This window comes from Camarhynchus parvulus, chromosome 12, assembly GCF_901933205.1.
Source record: "Camarhynchus parvulus chromosome 12, STF_HiC, whole genome shotgun sequence".
Lineage (NCBI taxonomy): Eukaryota > Metazoa > Chordata > Aves > Passeriformes > Thraupidae > Camarhynchus > Camarhynchus parvulus.
Window position 1 is genome coordinate 15,304,050 of NC_044582.1, and position 25,511 is coordinate 15,329,560.

Sequence of the window (25,511 nt, forward strand, 5' to 3'; positions counted from 1 at the left end):
TTTTCTTGTATTTACCTTCAAAAATAGACAACTTTTCTCTAAAACTCTTTTTTTTCCCCACCTAGAACATCTCAGCAACGGTTTTAACTAAACATCACCATAGAACACTTACCAAAATAAATAAATTGCAGTTACGGGTCAATACTGTACAAATAGCAAATGAAAAGGATCTTCCCTGATGACACCATGAATATATATGCAGAGAAACAATAGAAATAGTAAAGGTAATTTTAAAATTTAATCAGAAAATCAAAACAATGGAAAAATATTGGGAATGTAGAGCTCATTAGCGCCAAGATTAATTTATTATTTTTCTGGCTCACAAAAAGAGAAGAAAAATATTTTTTTTTTTTTTCTTTTTTAAAAAAAACACTATATTCCCCACCTGTAATCAAAAAAAAAATGAAAAAGTGATAAACCAAGGAAAAGAAAACCAAAAACCACAGGGCCAGATCCTTCCACCACTGACTCTGGTGGAATTAACTGGCTGAATGCTCCCACTCATTCCAGCAAATCAGAAGTTAATAGTTATGACCCTGAACAGCTTCCCACTGCTGATGGGATCTTTCCCCTACACTGGAGAGTTTATGCACAATGACTTACATTAGTACTAGACAGCTTTTTTTTTCCACCTTTCAGTCTCTATAAAAATTGGATGTGCATTGTTACCCCAATATTTACATAAAGCATAACAATGACTTCTGTCTCTGGGTCACCAGCAGTTCATCTGCACCACTGCACTTCAGTCTGCTGCAATGTCAGGGGGAGCAGACTGGCTACAGCTTCACCTCTACCCTCTATTCTATTTATGAAGACTGATGACAAAAAATCTCTAACAGGCAAATAAGAAAAAGAGCATGAAATGCATCTACAATAATAGGGAACAATTATGTGTCTCAAAATGTAACCACTTGGAAATTCAGTCTGTCAAGTAACTGGACATTTAATTATTATAATCATTCTAAACAAGAACTAATTGAAACTGAAGATTCACTTTTATCTAGAATTTTGCTTATGAATTTTAAGTATGTTACCTATTAGGATGCAACCAAAGCAATGAAAATCCAAACAAATTACTCCCCTTCCAGTAAACCTTCCTCATGCAGTACAAGCCTGCTCTCCTTTTTTTGAGGCATCTCAATGAATATTTCTAGCTAATGGCTAAATTCTTTTCCATATCTAGATTCAAAGAGGCAAGGAATATGTATACTTTGCTATTCCCCTAGAGAATGGATTTATTTTAGGACAAGAAAAACTATGCCTGCTTTCAAATTTTATCTCTTCCTCATGCTTTCCTGCCATCACTTATGAATGTAAAGGTTAAACTACCTAGAACTATCTAAGGAAATAAATCTAATTGCACAGCTATAACCAAAGTTTGCCCTACAATAATTGCTACTAATTCTATAAGTTCCATCTTTTCACCTTCATACCACCTTGATAGGTACTAAATTACAGTTGAAAATACACTAAGACATAATTTACTAACACAGTCCCATCAATTCACTGGGATCAGCTTTGTATTTTTATGTTTTACTGTATGCAAGAAACACCTCAGACAAATCCATAGAATCATAGATGTTGAGAAGACCTTAGAGATCATCTGTACCAGTTCTAACATCAGCATTTTCTTTCTATGATCCCCTAAGTTACATTCATGACCTAAACTCATTTAAAACAATTTTACATATCTTTGTGTCATTAGGAAAGTCTTATCCTTGGTGCACCACAAGAAGCTCAGGTGTGTTCTTCCACAATTTTCAGCCAGGTCTCAGATCCTTGGGAATCCAAGATGCATTTCAGGTCGAACCAAATCTCACTGGTTTTTCTTGTGAGATTGTAATGGGCCACTGAATAGCAAAATCCAGATTCAGGAGCTGCAGCCACAGTCAAAAGGGGAAGTGCTGTCCCTTTTTCCCAACTCCTTTGCAAGTTCAAAGGGTGAAGTCAATACCAGCATGACAAAAAAGGGTCTCTGTGTGACAGCCAAGGAACAGTTCCACATGCCATAGTTCTGGGAGTGGCCCTCAGGTTTAGCCTTTGCTACCGTGTTACCTATAAAAGGAGAGGAAAGAGTTACTTACACAGAGTTGACCAAAAAAAAGGATTACATCAGGTGCATTGTTACTGCAAAAGAACTGTGCACATGAACAGACAATAAATGAACTTGCCACAGCCACACCTTTAAACCACACAAAGCAGAATCTCTATAGAAATGTTAATTACATGTTATTTCATAGCATGAGGGGATTTGCAGATAATGAAATATCAGTTCACCATTAAATTTGCCACCAACATCTCTTGGACATCTCCTATTTTACTTTGCTTCATGTCATTCCCAGCACCAATGCCTCCAGCACAAGTGTGGGATTTACATCCCAAAGGGCCATTCATGCAAACTGCTGCCCATTCCCAGGGGTCCATCCTATGGGAGGGAATCAGGGACCAGGCAGCACATGGGAATAAATTGTTCTTGCAGCAGAAATCTCCCCCAGCCAGCAGAACTCCCTCAGGACCCTGGAGGGGCTGCAGGGATGTATTCCAACCTTGATGCATACACAGGACACAGCTCTGGCTGCACAGTGAGGAGGGTCCTGCTGGATTTCCTGTCCTGGAAATGGATGAGAACAGGCAGCTGGAAGGAGGAAAGCTTTGTCAGCTCTGCTCTGCAGTGTCTACATGTGTCACAAAACTAAACAGACACTCAGCACAGAGAAGTTTTTATTTCTCACCCTGAGGGAACTGATGGAAAATGCAAATTCCTCAGCTTTGCACATTTTAACTGTCCCACTCAGACACTAACTGTTCATCTAAATACTGAGTCGTGTCAGCAGTCTCCTCTGCTTCAAATATTTTAGTTACACAATTTTTGCTTATTTTCATGGAATGAAAAGATAGAGGACTTAAAGCTGATTAAATGACATTTCCTCTTTCAGTGCATAATTAACCTGTGGAAGCCACTGTCCCACGTAGCACTGATCCCAGGGTCTTAAAAAGCTTTAAAAATTGATTACAAATTTAAATGGTAATGAGATCATCTCTGGTGCATAACATAGAAAAAGAATTAGTATGGAATGGATCTCAACTATTGTGTTTTAGACATAAGGCAGCTATTAAACTAGAAAAAACTCATGGATGCATACACTTTCTATAATTGTCCCAAAGGGTTTTGCAGTGTCTGATTTGAGCATCCCATTGCTGAGGCTCACAGGTGGCTCAACAGTCTGGGGTCTGACTGTTCAAATAGCCCTCTTTGTGTAAAATTTTACTAACATACCTAAGAAATATTTTGTTTATTAATCTGAGACAAATCTTTGGTTCATTTCAAAATAAAAATATGTTACACCATCTTCCCTTTTCCCTGTGACAAGGGAGATTGTCTTTCCATTCTAGTTTCCTTACAGCTGTCCAGAGGAAGGAAGAGGCAGCTGCATGGATGAGGATCTGACACCTCAGACATCAGTGACAACATAAAAGTCTTTGTTCTGCCCCCCATCCCTCGAGTATCTGTCCAAGGCATCAAGGATAATTAACCCTCACTCAAAGGATAATTAACCTGACTCACTCTTCTCCAATAAAGTCCTTTTGGTATAAACTGTCAGCTCTCTTCTGGTGTATCCAGAGATGAAGTTGCCTTGTACAATATCTAGAACTCCTGTTCACTAAGGAGTAGTTAAAAACCAGCTCTGGGAAAAAACTGAAAGGCTGAGGGTGATTTTTATCTTGCAGTAACTAAGTCTCAGTTATCCACATTGATTCCAGAGTTTGCAGGCCAAATTCCAGGTGTAGTGTCCACCACAGGAGATCAGCAGGACCCAGGCATGCTACAGACTACATCTTTGGCACTTGATAAATATCATTGGACATAGATTCATGGAAAGGTTTGGGTTGAAAAGGTTCTTGAAGGTCTTCTAGTTCCAACCCCTCTGACACAAGCAGGGATGCCACTCCTTTGTGCCACCCCACAGCTGCCCAAAACATCCAATTTCTGCTCATCCATCCACAAATTAGTGCAGTTTTCACTCCTCAGAGCAGCCTTCACTAAACAACATTTGGTGACAGTGTTGCTTATTAACTCAGACTAACCTAATGAAGAACATTCTTTCCCAGCTAGAAGAGGCTGTAAAGGGAAAAGCTGAGCATATGTCTCTTCTTGCTATTGCCTGCTAAAGACTCCTGGTTTATGATGTATTTAGACATGCAGTTTGCTGTGACTTGTTGAACTTCAATGCACTGAATTCATTTTAAATTGCCAAGCAGACAGAGGACACCATATTTTCTCTCCATTAATTAAGAAATAAGATGACATAGCAAAGGGTTGGTTTAAAAAAAAAACAAAAACAAATCAGGCCAGCTACAGGGTGGTCTGTAATTAGAAATATTCTGAACCAGCCTGATTTCCAGTGGTGCTCAGTATGGCACAATGTCATCAGTGCAGGTTCTCAGCAACTCCCAAGCCAGACTGGTACTTTCAAAAGGTAAAAGGCTTCCCAGCAAAGGAATCTAAGTTTATGTGACAGTGGTAAAGATCTTGGATCCCTGCACTCAGCCTGCAAATTCAAGAATTGGTTCTGGAACACGATTATCCCTCTAGCACTGAGCACAATGAAACAGTTTCTTTGGCTCACTGCAGACTGAATCAGGACCATTTCCAGTGTGATTGCAGGAGTGAAGGGGCAGTTCTGACCTCATATTTCCTCTCTGAGAGCAACTAATTAATCACAGCTTTCCAAAACTCTGAGAAGGCCAAGACTGGTGCTCACACCCACAGACACAATGCAATAAGAGCAATCAGCAGAATGGCACCTTTAAATATGAGTGATCTCTGTACTTGCCTTTGTGGTTTTGACTTTATTTCCACTGCTGCAAGACCAACCTGAATAGTCTGGTAGTACTTTACAGTCCTCTCCATCCAAACAGGGGTTCATGTGACACCACCACTTCTGCAGAACAATGGAAGCTAAAAAAAAAGAAGCAGGAAAGATAAACAATCTCTTTTTTATCACTGTTGGGTTTTTTTGCAGGGAGGTTGTCTGTGCCATGTTCAGTTAGTTGATTTAAAAAGGTAAAATCATCAATCACTGGTTTAACAGTGAATTACATGGAGCGTGTTTCAGGTAAAAAAGTGAATAAACACTTCACCAGCTCTCAGAAGGGTGAATGCCATATCCAAATGAGAAAGAGGCAGGCACCACCAGAGACTGATTCCAACATTTGAATTGACCTCTGGAAGTGCCTTTCCATCTCCACAGACTGCAAAAATGACTTTTCTCCTTCATTTGCATGCTTCAGTCAGGTACCTGCTATAAGGGGGCATGAAGCTGAGGTTTCTTGTTTAATCCATAAATGCATTTGGGAGACTGGACAGAGAAATGCCATTTTCTTCCTTCACTGGGTGAGAAAATAGAATTGCACAGAGATGTAAACCCCAGAGGTGTGTCAGCAAATACTGCAGGTAAGAATGGGGAAACCTCTGGCAAGCACTAGAATATTGACTAAAAATCCATTTGCAGTCACACTGCCACTTCTGCAATATGTTTTGGAAGGCTACAGTTGTACACCTTAACTAGGCAAATTTATTAATTCTCTACCCTTAAGTCAATTTCTATTAAGACCATGCCTATTATTTTTAGAAATGTAATCATGACCTTATAAACCTGCTGTTAAGAACAGCACAAGCACCTGCATGCATTTTTCAATTTTGCATTGTTCATGGCACTCATCAAATCTCAGGAAATTGTTATGAAATATATCAGTACACAATCCTACATAATCTATATTAGATTTCAAAATAAAATATGGCTTAAGATGTGGATTCATGCTAGTCTGCATTATGCTACTTGTGCACAAACTATTGAATCACATGCCTTAAAAGATAACACATTCAGATGGGATGAACAAAAATAATGGAGTCTACTTCTTGTAAAGCACTTTTTTTCCCTTTTAATTTCAAGACATATTTGTTCTTCTGCAACCTTTAAATTGGGGTGTCAAGCAGGCAAGCTGACATCAGGATATTGCTGAAATGTTCATTCAATTACTTTTGTTTTGCACTTTTACTGAAAAATGTTATGAAAAAACACACTTCTGGAACACTGCTTTGGCTTTTATAAACTAATCTTTCAGACTTATAACATTACCAAATAAATGTATGAACTTTCATCTGGGTCTCAGATCATTTGCATTGATGCTGCCTGGATGTGGGCAAAAAAATGGGCAAAACCTGACTGTGCTTCCAGGGAACTGAGACATCATTTCTGATAAGGTCAGTAAAGGTGGAGTGAAAAACACCCAGAGAAGATGGCAGCACCCAAGAGGGCTTGGGGCACAGAGAAAAACACAAAACAAGGGGGTGTGGGATGGAAGGAGGTGCCAAGATCCTTCCTGGAGCAGTGGGAATGAGGAATGGGAAGTCACAGGTCTGCTGGGGCAAGCAGGGCTGGGTGATTCGAGCTGGGAACACCAGGGACCAACCACAGCAGAGAGAATTGCTGCCCCTCATCACCACTACTGGATAGGGTCTGTAGTTCAATGAAAATAAAAAAAAAAACAGCTACAAGCCAATTGCTTTATAAAATTTATCAATTTAAAAAATATGCCTTTCTTATGCTTCCCTTTAAACTCAGGGCAAATTAAACAAGCCTGCACTCAGGACAAAGGTCCTAAATGTCTGTATCAGTCTGTAGTATGCAAATTGAAGACTCAAAGATTTTCTTGCTTTCACAGTGTAGGAGTCTACTGAAGGGTATGTACAGAGTGGGAGAAAACACATCAGATCCTGAGGCTGAGGAAAGGGAGTTTCAGCTTCTGTGCTGCAGCAACTCGCTCTAGTCCCAGATGCTGGCAAAAATAAGCAAAGCCTGCTAAAGCAGTACCCTAAGGAGTGAGGGGGAATCAAAGGCTTCTACTTGAAAAGTCAAAATCTTACATTGATAATATTTTGTTGCACTTAATTGCAACTATACTTGAATAAAAAAATCAGCTGTTAAAATCCTTCAGCAACTGTTGGCTGAATCAAGATACTGTAGTATTTATATATTTCTGCCATAGAATGACAGTGTCACCTTTGCAGTCTTTAAGTGAGTTTAAAATAATGCCTGACTTCTGTTATCTGTTATATGTAAAAGTGTTTCTGCTATTTGATGTGTCACCTAAAAATGCAGAAGACACTCCTGATGTAACAAAAAACCTCCCTAAGAAAATGCAGTTAAACTTAACTGTATAGCTGAATTAAAAAGCATAAAAACACTAGGAATCTAAAAAATTTTTTTAAATCTACGTTTTAAAAATATCTGTTTTGACAGCTTCATAATAGGTTAAAAAAAATCAAAAAACAGATTCATGTTTACATAGAACACAGATTTACATAGAACATATTTACATTCACATAGAACAGAGTTCTATGTCTGACACTAAATATTTCTGAATATTAGATTAGAATTGGACTTAGAAGCTTTTTGTTTTATGTTTAAGTGAACTGGTTGCAATTTTATGTGCAAAAGGACAAAAACAGGATCTTGCTTATGAATTAGTGAAATTAGGGATTTTGGTAACTTTAAGATTAATAAAAAGTCTGTCTTGGAGTAGATTTACTAACTTGACAAGAGCAGCAACCCCTAAAAAAATAGGTACATTAAATGATGAAATATTGATCTAGAGAAAAGTTCTCCATGTCAGATGTTCCAGCACCATCTGCATTCCCAGTCTTAGGGTTGCATTTATTATCCAGTGAATTTTTAGCCAAGCTACTAAGCCTTAAGACATCTGGAAGAGTTAATATCATAAGCTTGAATTTCTTGGCTTATGCTGCTTTCAAGCTAGTTTTAGAGGAAAATTCTTCTGCGGGGAAAAAATTAAGAAGTTTTATTGGCACAGACATGAAATGGACCAGCACATATATTAAGAGGATTAATTACACCAAGATTTATGCACAGGCTCATTATCATCAACGCACAGAGATGTCTCTAAAATTAACAAAAGGAAGGATTACGCTTTTTTGAGGCAGTGGGAAGTCAGACATCAAGGGGAATAAACTCAAGCAATCTTAAGGAGGCAGGAGTGAGCAGAGGCTCTCACTATTGGAATATTTACCAATATAGCTGGACAGGACCTGCCTGAACTTGTGAGGCCCTTGGTGCTGAACCAAACAGCAGCACTGTGGTGTTTCACCCCACAGACACTTTTGGCTGCCTGGGTGTGTGGTGTTTCACCCCACAGACACTTTTGGCTGGCTGGGTGTGTGGTGTTTCACCCCACAGACACTTTTGGCTGGCTGGGTGTGTGGTGTTTCACCCCACAGACACTTTTGGCTGGCTGGGTGCTGCAGCTGGGCACGTGAGGAAAAGTCCAGGCCTGCAGAAGCTCTGGTGGCTGCAGGATGGAGCTTCCCCCATAACAGGGTCTGCTCCTCAGGTTTTACCTCTGCCAGAGAAGGTTTTACCTCTTTCCCTCACCTTTAAGGCGATGGTGAAGGAAAGGAGTCGGTTCTGATGGAGGGTTTGGATCCAGAGCTTTATTCTGGCCCTCAGGCCTCTGAATCCAGCAACTCTTCCAACAGAACTCCCTGACCCCGTGGTTGTTGTTCCTTTTAACCCTGGAGAGGGGCAGGGAAGGGGTAGGGAGCCACCAAGCAGGGACAGGAGGGGAGGTCTCAAGGGACAAAGGACACCTGGATGGCCCAGTGTCCCTCAGGGGTAGAGGGCATCCTTTGAATCTGCCAATCACTCGATGCCCTTCTGGAATGTCAGGACTGACAGACAGCGCTGGGCAGGGGTCAGAGAGGGGAAGGGAGAGGTGATTGACACACCTGGCAGGGAATCTTCAGGGGATGGACCCCAGGTTCTGAGGTAAAGCCTGAACTCACAAGGCAACACTCACCTTCCACGCAGGAGGGCTGGGCCCGCGTGGTGCCGGCCACCTGGCCTGGGAAGCAGGAGCACTTCACGGTCTGGGAGCGCTCCTCGATCCGGTTCTTGTTGCAGCACCGGTGCACGGCCACCACCTCACACGTCCCCTGCTTCACCTGGTGCTGGCCTAACAGTCCCAGAGGTAAGGCATGGAGAGAAAAAACACATCAGTGCCTGCGAGAAGCTATGGAAACAGGACGACTCTTGTGGCAGGGAGGAATGATGAGGAGGACTTCATATTAATACAAGGTGAAGCTTTTTGGAAGCTTTCTCCATGGCCTCAGGTCAAATGCAGTGTTCTCTTGGGGGTCAGTGTCTGTCAGCACAGAAAGCCTAAAATTCTCAGCAGCCAGGGTTCCAACAGGATCTGGCTCATTCCCTGAGTTTATACACTATTCTTATGAAATTAGTTTTTGTAAGTCAGTTTTCCAATCTATCTTCCCTCACCCTTAGAAAACCAGAGCAAGTCGGAGTAATCAGTTAAATGATGAAGGCAAAAAGGCAGAGCACACCCATCTTCCTTTGCCTTCCTGACATCCATCAGGTTTTATATTTAGATCTTTCCCTTCATAAATGGACACAGTGGATAGGATAATATTTAATACAAGAGAGACATCTTAAACAGCAGGGAAACTTTTTGACACATCCACATGTAAGCACTGCTTGCTATGCTTGTCATCACAGACAGGCTGAGAACAAGGTAGGCTGTAAAGCTGTCAGAGATAGACAAGTTTTGTCCAAAAAAAAAAAAAAACAACAAAAAACATACCCAAACTGTATGGATTTCTTCAGTTCCCTCCCAGACCATTCTGAACAAACCTCTGATAAATATTGTGTCCTCCTGCTTTTCCCATGAGTCACTGTCCCCTATTTCTCCAAGCTGATTTTTCCCCTCCCTTTCTCTTCCTTGCTCCTACCTTCACATCTCACCTCACTGCTCCTTGCAGCTGATCATTTTCCTCCACTGCCAAACTTCCTCTCCATCCTGCCTAAACCTCCTCTCAGAAACTCCACAAACCCCTCAGCTCCTTGCATAAAGTTATTTCCATATCCTCACTTTCCTGAGCAGCCTTCAAGTGCTTCATCTTGCATTTGTCTTGTCTTATTTAGAGTAGAGCCTTGGATGGCTCTTATCTGTGTTTGTAAAGCACCTTGTAAATTAACAGCACTACAGAGCAGGGTGAGTTATTTCATAAGAGAGACACAGAGAGACAACACTGAGAATAACAAAAATAGTCACCATCAAAGCAGCACAAAGCATGAGAAGAGAGACAGCCCCAGATATTGGTGTAGCTGTGGCTGATATCAAAGGCACAGAGAATAAAGAAATGCAGGGGGAAGGCAGAGAACTCTCCATAAACAGAAAATCCTCCAAGTGCCAGACCTCAGAGTTATCCTGCTTCCACCTCCTCACTCCATGTTTGCCCTGTTTGGAGGTTTTTGTTTGGATATTTTGGGTTGGGTTAATTTTTTACAGTATCTGCTGCTGCTAACTAACTTTAGGCACACCTTTACAAATGAAATTTTCCTGCAGGATAAAGATCACTGTAATTTTTGTGCAGAAAATGTTATGACTTGATTAGTGTGAGATCTTAACTTTCAAAAAGAGTTAGCAATGCAATTTAGGCTTCTATGGGGGTTCTTAAAAAAAAAGTATTAAATACATACATATAACTTTTTTAAAAGTTGGCTTGGCAGTGTTCCTTGCTGTGTATGTTTTGGTTTCACAAGTATTTCAAGCACAGCTGAAATACTTGTGAAAACACTTGGCTGCCTGAATTTTGTTGCCAAATTTGTATTCATAACCACCTTAATGGACAAGAAACTATGCATATTCAATCTTGGAGTGGAAATGTGGTGTTCTACTTGAGCACTCAACTTTTAAAAAAAATTATATCTACACAGAGCTTTTTGAGTTTTTTCCTTTTTCTTTCCCTGAGGACAAAGCTACACTACTTTTAAGCAAAATGTGCTACAGTAGAAAAATGTATAAGGTATTTTACAGCAAGTTGGCAAAATGCTGAAGACAACATAAAAGTATCTTACAGAGCTACTGTAATAAGTTTATTGGCAGACTCTGACTTTTCATGCAAGTACCTAATAATAAACATGGAAAAAATGAAAACAGCTACTAGTCAGGAGAACAACAGCTTCTCTGTAAGTCAGTATGGAAAACACACAAAAGAGAAAGCAAATTTGTCACTTCATCCCAAAGTATTGTTCCTCAAAATACCTGCCATGACAATGCTTGGAGAAAAGGTGGCACAAGTTCTGACAGAAAAGATTTTCTAAAATGTGATTGTTATTTAAGAGAGGTTGTTAATTTATTTATTTATTAAATTTAATATTTACTTCATTACCTGTTTTTTAGTGCTACTGCCTGAATCAAAACTCTTTGGAGTAAACAGGAGAAAATTTCCATTGGTTTCCTACAGTGCCCACTGTGGTGGTCCTGCATTCACTAGAATCAACAGCAGAGTTTCTATTCACTTCAGAAGACCAAGGTCAGAGTCTGCTTGGCCTCTTGAGAATGAGATATTATAAAGGAAGCAATAAAAAGCAAAAATTTTGAGCTGCTCAGGCCACATATTTGTGTTTGCCACGTATCTCATCTAAGAAACCAAGTTGCCAGGCCTTGTCCTTAAGCAAAGTCACAATTCACCAGACATCAGATGCTGAGATAAGAGAAGAAGCCTTTTTTCCAGAAGGTACATCATAAGGACAGACAAGATCCAGCTCCAAGGATCAATATGTAGCTGCAAGAGTGTCTATTTTCCACCTCAAATCCTGCTTCCTTTAGGTGAACAGCTCTGTTAAGCCAATACCAAAGGAAATCAAACACGCTGGCCCTGAGCATACAGCCCCAAAAACCTGGGGCTGTCTTTCAATTATCTTGCTTGACTTTTGAAGCAGTGACAGTGGTGCCCTGAAGTGCCAGGAGTCAACAGAACACACTGCTGTTTGCAGAAGCTGAGATTAAGATGCCTCCTGAAAGCAGCCCTGGGTTTAGGAGCTGTTTTACTCACATTCCTCTTTGGCAGCTCCAGCAGCAGGTGAGGGAAGGTGTCCCCTCTCCATCTCCTGGCAGGAGTGGGATGCCAGGTTTGAAAACAGCCCTGCCACGCAAGGGAAGGCAGCACTCCCCTCCCTCACCCTCATGCACAGCTCTTATGGAGTGCAGCACTAAAAAGCCCCAGACATCTGCATGCATAATTTGCATTAATTGGATTGCCCTTGTAATAGTCTTTCCCCTCCTACACGCTCACATCGATATTTCCTCCTGCTTGTTCACACACATCCTGACACTTTTTATGCTGTTGAGCACCGTATGAATTTCTCCTTAATATTCAGACACATCTGTGAGCAGGTGCTGAACAAATGCTATGGGTTAAAGTGGTGCCTTTCAGTCCTGTTTTTGCCAGTGCTCAGGAATCTAGAGGATAAACATTTGTTTGCAGAGTGGCTTTCACATTTGAGAAAACTCACAGAAAATCTTAACCAACCCTAACTCAATCTATTCCTCCCCAGATCTACTGAAACCTGTTGTATCTGCATTCAGGTGCCCAACAGCAGCAAAAAGAAAGAATATAAGAATCCTCTCCTGAATGTTTTAATATTCATCTTGCACTAAATAAACCTTCACCTCAGGTTTAAAGTACACTTAACATGCAGCTGATATTATACTGACAGAAACACTCAAGAAATGCCTTAAAATATTTTATAATTGATGGATTCTCTGGAAGCCAAGTCATTAGAAGAGCAGGGAGTGAAGAGTTTTCAAAATGTGAAAATCACAGTAAATGAATTCTATGCTGGACACATCAGGAAAGCCATTTCAGGGAGAAATGCAGTGAGAGAGGGAGAAAAACTGTGGAGAGCAACACCCATAAGTTCATAGTTCATCACCTGTAAACCTACTCAGATCTGTGACTTCAGGGCTGTCGGTATTTGGGGTTGAAATTCGGTTACATCTTCCCTTTTACATAAGAAAACCCTCCAGAGGGAGAAACATTCTATCAGCAGCAGCATCACAGGAAGGTCTGTGTCACAGAGCACCTTCTGCATACTGAAGGGAGAGCATGGGCCAGCCAGGCACAGAGCAGGACAGGGGATGGGTGCTGAAAACCACACGGCTCTGTGTTTCCTCCTATCAGCAGTTTGGCACGTGTGTTTCTATCCATATCCTACTTTCTTTACAGCTTTTCCTCCCCAGAAACACCAGTGCTGCTCTGGTTCACTAAGGACACTTTCTCTGTCTCCCAGTGCAGGCACAGACACAATGGAACAGGGCTCCCTGATGGAAGCAACCTCCAGAATTCTCCCTGCTGTGAATTTTGCTGCCTTCCATAATGAGACACCTACAGATGACAGCAGCCCTCAGGTGCCCAGGTCTAGAATGCTTCTTAATGACCTCAAGAAGTGGCCTCATGAAGGTTCTGTGACCATTTACTTGTCATCTGTAGGATTTTTACCCCAGAAGAATGTGCTGTGTAGAGCTGCAAGGCAGCCTCCCAGGATTTCAGAGAACACAGACATCTCTAAAGAACAAGAAAGTACAAACCAGAAAATTATTGGACTTTTACTCACAACACTTGTGTTGGCTGTAGAGATGACTCAATAATCACTACTGAACTGTTTATTCCTAGTGGTATTCTTAATATTCTCAGTATTATTCTTAGTACTTTTTTTTCAACAAACATATGTGACAAGACCTTATTTTCACTTTCTTCATAGAAGTCAGAGGGCAGATACCAATTAATACTTCTAAAACTCTTTGAAATGCTCAAAAGAGGGAAATACAATTATTGTTAATAAAATATCAAACATGGTAGTGATGCACTTCAAAACCACAGGGATCATATCAAAGAAAGAAGGAGGCTTTCAGAAGGTCGCTAACCAATTCTGTCCACATGCATTTCATCTCTGTGACTAATTCTGATCACTCCCAGGGAGTGCTGTCTCAATGCAATATACATGCAGGCAGCATGCCTCTACCAGAAATCCTGAACAAACGCCTCTTTCTTCTCCTTCCTTGGCTAAGAAACATAAGGAAAAGTCAAATTTAAAGGGAGTTTTTATCTCTATTTCATAATCTGCCACCTCTGATGAAGGGAGCTACTATGCTGTGGAGAGCAGCAAATCTGGAGTAGGATGAGCCCAGCTCAGCACATTCCTCAGAAAGCCTCAAAAGCAGCAAGCTTGGTCTGCACAAAATCAACTGCATCATTTATTTAAAGGGTAAGAGGATGGATGTCAATAGGAGGATGAACAGCCATGGAACTAAATATTGCAGACAACATTAAGAGAAACAAATGAGTTTAGAAGTCAGCACTGATGCTGTTTGGAAGAGGAAAGCACTTTGAGAAACTTGGTGCCAGTTCATCATCTGCCTTCATCTCATGCTGGCTTTTGCTTACAAATACATGGGCATAGGAAGCACACACCAGAAGGCAAATATTGTTAGAAAAACACAAACATTAGAGGAAATAACACTTGCTATTTTTCATATTCTTTGCCAAATATATTTACAAGAACCAATCCAGCTCACAGGGCAGGGTTTTTTGAGGGGTAAAAGTGGAAAAGGGCTGTTCCTAAAGATGACAACTCTTCTCAAGAAAAGAAACTAAAAGTCACTTGGAAAGTAAAATTTACACATCATGTTAGATGCTGATAATATCAGCAGAGCTTTTTCTTTACTACCATTCCAAAAGCTACTGAGTTTTTTTCATAATTTCACATTCATGTCACAAGTTTCTATCTTAGATGCTCTCCTTCAAGGGTATACAGTACAGATATATGTATACACACACACTTTCTCAGAAATTGAATATACAAATCAGTCCAGTTCTACTTTTAAAGTTCAACCTTTTCACTTATGGGCAGTAAGGGAGTGCTCAGAGATAGTCCAGATCTGCCCCAAAAGCCCAGTTCAGCTGTTCTAGGAATAAATAGACAAGAAATATCTTCCCATAATCTGCCCATGATAGTAGGCAAAGTAAGATGTAACGCACAAAAAAATATCGAACAAAAACAAAAAAGGGGAAAAAGGAATCCTGTTTGCTAACCATTACTCTTACAATCCTCAAATACACTGCAGGATTATGATTCCTAGTGCTAACATCTGTAAGAAAAAAGTAAGCAAAGATACAGCCATTTAACAGATGTAGGAATAAGGGATGGAGCCTCCACAATGTGCAGGTTCCAAACCAGAGAGTTTTTCTCACAATTTATAAAGTTACAGATTTTGCCCTCATCAAGACATTTGTGCTTTTTTCCTTGTGGAAACTAGCAGTGTGGTTTGTGCAAAATCACAAGATTTTAATTGGGGAATCAGGGAAGCAGCCTTGAACCACTTTAAGTTGTTTCAGGTGAGAAGTAACACGTGGGGTAAAAAACCAAACTCTCAAAACAAGCACCTAAGTAGAAAGAAACCCCAGGGGTACAGTGGGTGTATCTCTATATCAGAAAATAGGTGAGTGACCTCAAACCCTGATAATGAGACCCAAAGAGTTAATGAAATCATAACCCTTCAGAGCAGGTGGAGGAAGCTGCTGACACAGCTGGAGAGAATCATGTAACACAGTGAATTCTGTGCTGAGTGTCAGAGGTCACATCCATATGGAGATTAAAGTCCCCTGGAATAAGTAGCACAGGTGACCTTAGATCAGACACAAGCACGGAGACTTCTCCAAGGGATGAAGCATTAAATCTGAGTGGTCAATAAATCAAAACAGCTGAGAAGGTGCTGGAAATGCAGGGGGGAGGAGGGAAAAACTGCTGCAAATGGGAAGGTGGATGAAGGGTGACCTGGAAGCAAAAACAAATTAAAGCATGAGTGTCTCTATCTGCCAGGGGGCTCGCTGAAGTCAATCAATGAGGTCTGCTGCCTTTCAGCTGGGCGCCAATATTCCTCTGCTTCAAGCACACACATCACTTGTACAGACAAAATCCAAGACTTAAAACCTCATAAGGCACCTCAGAGCAAAGCAGCGTTAATAATTTCCTACGGGCAGCTTCCTACTGTGGGGCTATTTTAGGTGAGGCAGTGGAGAAAATGCAAAGGAAAGATTTGGTTTTCAATCATAACTTGTAGCAAATGAGCAACATTGTGCTCTCTAATACAGAAGAATTTCCCAGGTGCCCCATTAACATTCACTCCTGCTATTACACGTGGACCACTATTTTTCTCTTGTTTGTTCCTTCCTTCACAAATTTATCATGACAGAAAAGAAAGAGAATGAAACCAGTTCCCTGGAGAGATTTCTGCTTGCCTGAAGAAAGCAGGTATACACACATCCATACAGGCCAGGCTTATGGTTACCACTTTGTAAGCAAAAATTTAATTTTCTGCCTCAAGTGAGAGCTGATTTCCTCTTACAAAAAGGTTGTTCTTGCCATAGGAAAGCAAAAATAGCATATTTGGGACCACAAACTGAGAAAGGCAGTCCCATCCACACCAATAATGAAGCCATCCTGCCCAAGGTGTCACTAACACAGCCCTTGCAGGCACCAGGAGCTCACTGCCTTTTGCAGTTGCTCTCCACATCCAGTCTCAGGGTAGCTTATTGCTGCTCATCTATGGCATGACAGAAGTTCATTTAATAGTATCATAATCTTTAAGAAATTAAAAAAAAAAACAAGAACAAAAAACGAAAAATCAAAACCTTTTAAGTCTGTCTTATGCATGCAACAAAATATATTTTGAGGATTAAGCCTTGTGCCTTTCTGAGCATTCCTCCAGCACCTGAAATATCTAATGATCATTTCAGGCTCACTTGTGTAAAACAAACATTTGTAATCTACTAAATACCAGAGGTATTTTTAACCCAGTTCAAGGTCATTCATCAGAAAAGAATGATATTTGTTTAGAGAATATGAAACACTAATTGTCATCTAAGTCATTAGGCTCTGCAGATTAAGTAAATTGAAGCTGCCAGAAAACAAAGTAGATGTTTGGGGGAAAAAAGCATTCTCTTCATTTCAAGTGAAAATTGAACCTTTATTCTCATGTCCAAATAGAATCAGTAAAACTGGAGAGAGCAACGCAGGAAATTCGTACTGTACTCCATTTCACTGCTCAAAACAGCTCACACTCACAAGGCATAAAGAGATTCTGCTTTTCTGGAGTTTATTTTTATAATGCAAAAGTACATTTCCCTCCTTAAATTACTTTGATGGGACTATAGAATAATACGACTTTGCCTGAATTTGATAGTTAAAGTAGGCAAATAAGTAATTATTTATTAATTAACTCTCATTTGGCAATCTGTTCCAGAAAGATCTAGACATAACTGTTATCATTAAATGGTGTGGTTTATGAAACACTTCTGCTTGTCCTGTTGGACATTCTTAATTTAAAAGATGGGCTGTGAATCCCTCTTTCCACTAATTGCTCTGTGTTTATTAAAATCATAGAGCAGCATTTGTTGCCAGTGGAAGAACTGTCTTTTGCAGAAACCAGAAGCAGCAGATAAGACTGAATGCGAATGATAGATTTCACTGCAGAAGTGGGATGGAGTTTTCATGTGATAGGCAAATCAGGCAAATGGAATTCTGAGGAATGTTACAAGCAATCAGACCAGTTAATGCACTGGGCACCAGGCCACCAGCTCCTCTTTAATCCCTCGGAAAAGCCCTCTGTCTTGATCACCAGTGATTAATTATTTTCAAAGTTTGTCTCATTTTATATCAGCTGTAATGATTACCTTGGGTTTATCTGATGGACTAGACAAGGAAAGCATCACAGCAGCCCAAATATAAGATCCAGCTGCCAGTTAAGCAATAACAGGTCATAAAACTAAATGGAACAAATGCATTTTTAACTCTGAGTGGCACGAGGACTTCTAAGTGGTTTCAGCATGTACAGACTCTATCCAACCTGGCTGAACAGTTGATTGAACTTAAGTTGTTTTAACTGCTAGATCCAGAAGTGCAAAGCATAAGTGAGGTTTCCAGAATGTCAACAGACATTTTTTTAGTCTGTTGAAAAATGGGGGATTTTCTTACACGAAAAAAACCCACTGCAGACTGCCCACTACTTCATGCTGCACTGTAACAGACACACAATAAAATATAATCACAATGAAATAAAGTGATAATCAACCTGGTAACTGCTTCCCATAGGCCCACATTCAAACTCCTGACCCCAGCTTACACTGCTAATGACAGAATAATAATTTAAAGGTCAGAATTCAGAAGTTGTCAGGGTCTGTACATTTCCTATTTTATACTGATGACTCTCTGTCAAAGCTTCACCATTAATACTTCTTTTTCTTTTCAAGATTCTGCAGCTCTCTTGAGCCTCTCAACTTTCACTTTTTAATCTTCTTTACCTAAGAATAAAAGTGCAACACTAAAATTTAACTTTCCAATTGGAGGCTATAACCCAAGAAAATCCCAGAAGGGTGCAGTTCAAAGACCAAATGTGGAGATCTCTGCTCAGTACCTCAGCACCAGTGGGTGCTGCCACAACACACAAACTGTGCTGATTTCACACCTTATTTCCTCCATGCAATTTATATTATTGACCCAATTATTTTATGCAGCAAAAAGTTGATTTTGAAGTCAGTGTACAGCTAGTTCTACATAAATTTAGCTTTTTTTATTTGGCACCTAGCAACAATCAAGACATTTCACCCAGGCTTAAAACGTGAATTATTATAAAAAGGCTGTTCAAATCAGTAAAGACAGAGTGTTAACAGACCTTTCTCAGAAATGAAAGAGCTATCAGTTAAAACATTATTTTTTTGTTTCATGCATCCCATTCCAAGTATCCAAGAATCCAGCTCTTCTTCCATTCTTATTAAAATTGACAGTCCTTGACAACAATTCAGTAGATTTTCTATTTTAATTAAGCCATTCAGCTTGAAGTGAAAAGTTAAAACATAACTTTATAATAGCACAGAAGCCACCATATCCTGCAATATGTACCACAGGAACAAACTGGAGAGTAGCATCAAAAGCCTCCCCGCAACACCATGTCACAGCTTTGACAGAAAGAGACCACAACTCTGGGAGTTTGATCCTTGAATGAAATTCAATTCTCACTGCCATCCCTCAAAGGACTAAGAGAGCTCTTGACTCTTGCAGATTATTATATTTGGAAGGAGGTTTTTGACCATGAGATGGAAATTTGCCCCCCAATAACTGAGCACATTTCTTCTGTGATGCAGCAGATGCAATAACAGCATTTCCCTGTGCCTGTAGGAAACCAGACAGACACTGGCTTAGCTCCAGGACACTTGACAAAGCATATTTGGACGAGAAGCTCAGAGGAGTTAGAATTGAAGGGGAAGTCTCAAATTCCCAAGGGCTTTTAAATGTCCTGTTCCTATGTTGGCAATGAAATCTATTTGAAATAACAGCAATTAGATGTTTAAATAGCAGGAGGACACTTGGATATTTTTCTAGATGTTGGCCAGAAAAGAAGTAAATCATGCATGTAATTGTGAAAAGAAGATTTACTTCATTCACCACAGAAGAGACGGATTGCTCTTTTTAGCAGGAACACTTGTCACAACTGGGCGAGTTGCAGAACCAATGTAGTGAAATTGTCCCTTGAAAGTGTCCCAGCCAGCTTGTCAGATTTGACAAAGTTGCATTCTTACCAGAAAACAACAGGCTTCCTCACCTGGGGAATTTTCCCTTGGCCCTAATAAGACTATCAGCAAATGCAGAGATGAATTAGAATAGTCATTAAGGAGACAGAGCATAAAAAATGAGCCACAGGAAAGGTCAGAGCAGTGAGGGTGAATGAAGAAGAGCACGTGCCCTGTCACCACCACTGCAGATGTGAAGGAAACAACCAAGGGAGAGAAGCAGATGTTCCTGTTAAAGCCTTGCAAATTTCATGGCTGCTTTCAAGGATAATGGAGCAGCCATAGGTGGCAGGAGAGGACATGTCATTACCTTCTGCAGTGCTGGTGAGGCTCCCCCAAGAGCCATTGACTTTAACAGCAATGCTCCACCATCTCCTGTCTGAGGAAGTTAAAGGTGACCTGGCACAGTTGTCATTAGTTTCACTCCTTCCACAAGGATGGTACTCTAAATAAAGCAGTTGGGTTTTCCTCTTGAAGTCAGCACATTAAAAAGGAGAAACTATTAACAGTTTTTTTCTGATGGTATTATAAAAAAAAAAAATTCAACCCCCAGTTTATGCAGAGGTTTTCTACCCTTAAAAATTGCATTGACTTTAACTCACTAGAAAACAGTTTCTGCCAGTGTGGCTTTTCTTGATCTCAAAACACACATTGCCTTGTAATATAAATTGTCAGAACAGTAGACAGCTTTGAAAATCCATGGACATTGTGAGATTATATTCCCTGTCCTTTTGATGCTTCCTTCAACTCAGTGCCTCAGCAGGGACAGGGTGGGAAGCAGCCATTGTTTGCAATAGATATTCCTACAGAGCAGCAGCAGCTCCATAAAGGCACATTCCTCTGCAAGACCCCTTGCTTGAAGGTCCTGAGAAGCCAAGAAAAGGTCATTTTAATCTGAAGTGAATGCCAGCAGCAGGACACAGTGAGAGCTGCATTAGTGGCACTGTCTGCAAGGAGCTGCCAGGTGCCCCACAGCCCTGTACAGCACAATCCTGGGTAGCTCATGGAAAAAGACTTCCCTTCCATTCACACCTGCTCAACTCCTGTTATTTTCAAAGCTTCTCAGGACGCTGTGTGGGGTTGGACAGCCTCCCTCACACTGTTCTTCGAGCCTTTAAATGTGAACTTCTGGCAGACTCTGCTTTAAACAGGAACAGCTGCCCTGCCTCCTGCTGCTGGGCTCCCTCCAGTGCCCACGCCAGAGCACTCGTGTCCAGCAGCATCATCACTGCCCAGCAGGCAGCTCCCAGCAGCAGGAACCTGCCCAGGATCACATTCATCTCCCTCAGTCAGCACAATCCAAGAAAACAGCAGAAATTCTGTCTCCTATCTGGATAAGAGGGAAGGAGACAGCCAGAGAGAAAAGCACAGCCACGGCAATTTTTCTTCAGTGAATTTGTACTTATCAACAGCCCTGAGAGCTCCAGCTCACTGCAAACCCAGCACCTGTCTGAGGGCACTTCCCAACTGCAGCAGGCAAATCTGGCTTAGGAACAACCTTGAGGTGAAAGGATTTATATCTCATTACCAATTCATCAAAGCTTCCTGATCTCGTGTGATTGCATCTTGTAATTATTTGCAGGCACCTCTTTTGGGCACAAGAAATTACAAAATTTTCTTTATAGTGACTATCCAACTTCAGAGCATGCAAACCTGGCCAGTTGAGATTAAACAATATAATTAACAGGTTGGTTTCTGCACTACCTGAAGAGAACTCAGTTGTCAGCACACTGACAGTCCTGCCTAGCCCAGTTTAATTCTACCTTGGCAAACAGAATTTTCAAGGAAAATAACTCACCCACTTGAACTGCCATGACTTTTCTTTAATGAAATAATCTGAGTCTTGTAATGTAAAAATACCTACATTTCTGCATTTAATAAAAATATGAGTTTTGCTTAACAAATATTTAAAAATTTTATTGTTAGGGAACACGCATGCTGGTATTCCACATGACAATGCAGAAATAGAATGGCTTTTCAAAAGTCTTTTGTTATTTCATATGTGATTAAGTGCCTGTAAGATTTCTGTTTAAATACTTCTAACAAAGTAATTTACTTTTTACTCCTGAATTACAGGTGAAATATGTAATAATTTTAATTGCAGTCTCCAACAAATTTCTTCTGAGAATGCAAAAATGGCAGTACAGAATCTAAGGTAAAATTTCCCCTTTATTTTTGGGCAAAGGCTAAGGGAGAGACAAAATTGTGGAAGACTCAAAAGATTCTAAAATGAGTATAAAAAACTTACTTAAAACAAGAAAATACAGCAAAAGACACATTCCACTGTGAATCAGTGGCTGTGATAAGGCAGGATACATCTAGAATGAATACTTTAATTCATTCTGAAATCAGTGGCAGATGGCCTGAGGTTATCATAAATATGTACACTTTAGAAGTAGCCTTAGCTGAGGAGGGATCCAGTTTCAGCAACAAAATCCCAGAAGAGCTCACTTACAAACAGGAAAACAGGCTTCTCACTGGCCTGATCCAAGTACTCTATGTTCTGTGAGGCTGCAAAATGATGATTTATCTTTAATCACAATTCAAAACGACACAGCAAACCAGAACGATGAGCTGACAATAAACGTGCTCATAATTTGACCTGGCCACGTACAGAGTGCTCCTAACTCCAAGTTATACAAAGCATTGGTTTACAAGGCTCAGCACCAGAAAGAATTGGACCTTCAGATATTGGAAACATCTGACACTTCACTTAGAGTGTCCTACTTTTACCTGAAGGAAATTTGCCATGCGAGTTTCCTGAAAAAGCAGGGAAGCACCAGAAACCACATGCATTGCCAGCACCCCCGGTTTCACATGGGGTGAGTAAATTGCACATTCCAGCATCACCTGTTCCTCAGAGGCTCTTAGCTCTCACACATCCTAGAGGTAAGAGCTGGACCACTGAGCCATCACAAAGATGTGATTCCCCCAGGTACCAGGACAACTCCAGGGAAGGGAACATCCACATGGGAGTCTCTGAGCCAAACATCCTGCGCTGGTGGTGGGTGGGACAGTGGAAGAAAAGTGTGATAATCATAAATCATCAAATCATAGGCTTGGATTAGAAGGGACCTGGAAAATCAGTTCCAACCTGCCTGCCATGGGAAGGGACTCCTTTCTCTAGACCAGGTTGCTCCAAGCCCCATCCAGTCTGGCCTTGGACACTTCCAGGGATGGGGCAGCCCCAGCTGTTTTGGGCAACCACCCCCACAGCCCAGAATTTCTTCCCAATATCCCATCTAAAGCTGCCCTCTTTCAGTTTGAAGCCCTTCCCCCTTGTCTTGTCACTACAGGCCCTTGTAAATTAGTCTCTCTCCATCTCTCTCTCAGCCCCCTTCAGCCCTCACAAGGATTTCCCTGCTGTCTCCCCACAGAGCCCACAGTACAAAGTTCTGATGGAGCCAGCTGGCAAATGATTTCCAAAAAAGAACTTGGAGGAGTTTTCAAGTAGTTCTTCCAAACTGACTGCAGCAGTGGGGCACCTGAAGGCCTGAACCACTGCATTTAGTATAAATTTCACTCCTTACATAAGTTTTAGGTATAATTACCTTAAATATCAAGTACCTGAAATATCAATAGTAAAATCTCAGACCACCAACACCCTCCTTTAGTTAAAAGGCTGTCCTTTTTCACTCCTCTTGAAATCTATTGAGCCTGTGAGCCAGGGTGGATTTGTTTCCAGTTGTGCCCTGGCTTCACATTTATTCTTTCACACAGGCAAGGCACTGAGAGCACTGAATTGCCACCTGTGGGTATCTTTTACAAGGCACTGAACAGCAGGGTGTGTCAAAAGAAGAACTCAGCTCCCTTCCTACTGAGAACCATTCCACTTTTCAGTTTGTACTCATTAAATTCCACTAACTATTAGACATGAAATCAGACATGTTATTTGGCAACAAACCTGACATCTATTTGCAATTGTCTAGGAAAAAAAAAAACCAGCATTATTTCACCTTAAGGAATGCATTTTGCTCTTTAAGATTAAAAGGTGCAGTATTTTGAAAATCATAACTCATTTTCCCTTTTATTTATTTAAAATCACTGACATTTTATCGAGAACTTCACTAATACATTATTATTCAAAAAGCACTGAAGTTGGGTAAGAGAGAATAGGTTTCTACTTCTTCTAACATTCCTGTCAGTTCAAACCAGAATGATATTTTTTTTAGTTAACTTTTTACATGTCCATCAAATTTCAGAAAAAATTCCAGTCAGTAAAGAAGAAAAACCTGTTAATCTAGACCCCATAAAACCTGAAAATACTGCAAGTGAAGAAACAGACATATTCGTGCACTAAACACCTTGTCAAAATTGGGACTGTGCTCTTTAAAAGAGTTTCTCACCTCATATTTCTCCTCCCCAGCATTGTGAGAACAGAGCTATGACTGACCATGATTCACAGCCTAAAGCACAGGTGAGTTCCATAGGAGAGGTGGATGGCAATGGCCAGGGTGAATAGATCCTGTGTTAGAGATCCAGCATGCTGACATTAGCCTTTGTCAGCTCCTGAGTAATTTTAAGCATCTGTGTAGGGGTGGATTTTTTGGAAGTTTATGTTTTATGGCACACAGAGCATTTATGGGGAGTCTGTTAGAAGTGGAAAGCAGCTTTGTTTTCAGGATTCTGTACATGGTTTCCTCAGATACCCTCACACTGCAAGGTGCTGCTTTCATGGGGGCTGAGCAGGGACCCTTTTCTCCCAGCAGACACCTCAGACCACACAAGAACATGGAAAGTGATGAATTAAAGTACTGAGGGACAATCCTGGAGCGGGGGGTGACCAGTTTCTGGCTACAGGCAGAGAGAAAACACAGGATTTGTGTTGCTTGCAATATGGAATCAGGTCTGGGTGTAAAGGTAAATGAAACCTGGTTTGTGTCTTGTCTTCAGAAGTACTGAACCAAGACAGGCCATTAGCCAAAACGAGAATGGACTCAGTGAAACAACTTGTTATTTGTTTATTATTCACTAACATCTGATAGAGACTCCTCAGAAACAAAAATCCCTTCCTGGAGGTCTTTGCCTTGCTTAGAACTCATTACCCCAGAGACTGGAGATATCACTGATGCTATTTTAATCCACTAAGCTGCTGTTGCTTAGCTATGTGGCAATTCTTATAAAATTCTGCTCTGCACAAAGCAAAACCTTCTCTCTCTTGGCAAGAGGTCCTTGAACTTGAAGGTTTGAATCTCTAGCAAGTCAGACTGTGGCAAAATGACTAGTCATAATAGCAGTGCAGGATAATGCCTTACATTTCCAAATTTTAGGTTTTGCTGTACTGTATTAGTGCACATCCAGCAGCTCTTGTCACCAATAATTACTATCCCACAGCAACTACACTAAAGTACCCACCAATTAACTAATTTCATTTTGACAGTTTTAGAAGCAGAAGAGGAGAAATATTGATGTCTCCCAAGCACAGTCAGCAGCTGACACACATCTTCTTTCTATCCAAAGGAGTTGCTGTCAAATGAATTGCTTAAAAGGTATTTGAGGTGGTTCTACAGAATGCAGCAAGGATGCACTGCAGAGCCTCCTGCAAGTATTCATTCTTGGGGTGCTATTAAGATTGGTACAAATGAAAAATACTCCTTGGTGGCATGAAATGACAACTTGAGAAAAGTAGTATTTATAGATGACCAGTGTTTTAAAGGCTGAGTGAGTTTTTAGAATAGACATTTCTTCTAAGAAATAAAGCAAATCTTGACTTTTTCAGCAATATGCACTAAATATTTAATAAGGGATCCTGGAGCTCAGGAAGGTTTAAGACACTGTGTTAGAATATTGAACTAATAAGCTCCTCCAGAAAGCCTCTAAATACGTATAGTTAAACATTACCTAGTTTATTTTAATTATTTAACACAGAGACTGAAGGAGGTTAATGTGACCCAGTGGACTTGTTTATGTTGAAAACTATTGCCTCTCCTTACTCAAAAATCTGCATGCTGAGCTGCATCAGAGCACAGAGCTACAAGGGAGCCATAAGGAATGGAGGTTTACAGCT

The 25,511-nt window shown here is 40.6% G+C and overlaps 1 protein-coding gene across 2 annotated transcripts in view; it reads right to left on the reverse strand.

Moving 5' to 3' along the window:
* Positions 1–420: 420 nt before the first annotated feature.
* Positions 421–25,511, reverse strand: part of TAFA4 (TAFA chemokine like family member 4) — a 68,538-nt gene continuing 43,447 nt past the window's right edge. Inside the window, exons 4-6 of one of the 2 annotated variants that reach the window (XM_030956784.1) lie at positions 8,878–9,033; positions 4,877–4,960; positions 421–2,055 (exon numbers count right to left, since the gene is read on the reverse strand). In XM_030956784.1, coding sequence (XP_030812644.1) covers positions 1,871–2,055; positions 4,877–4,960; positions 8,878–9,033 — 425 coding nt within the window. In that variant the 3' untranslated portion in view covers positions 421–1,870. Of the gene's footprint in view, positions 2,056–4,835; positions 4,961–8,877; positions 9,034–25,511 lie in introns of both variants that reach the window. The other variant, XM_030956785.1, reaches the window with a different exon arrangement.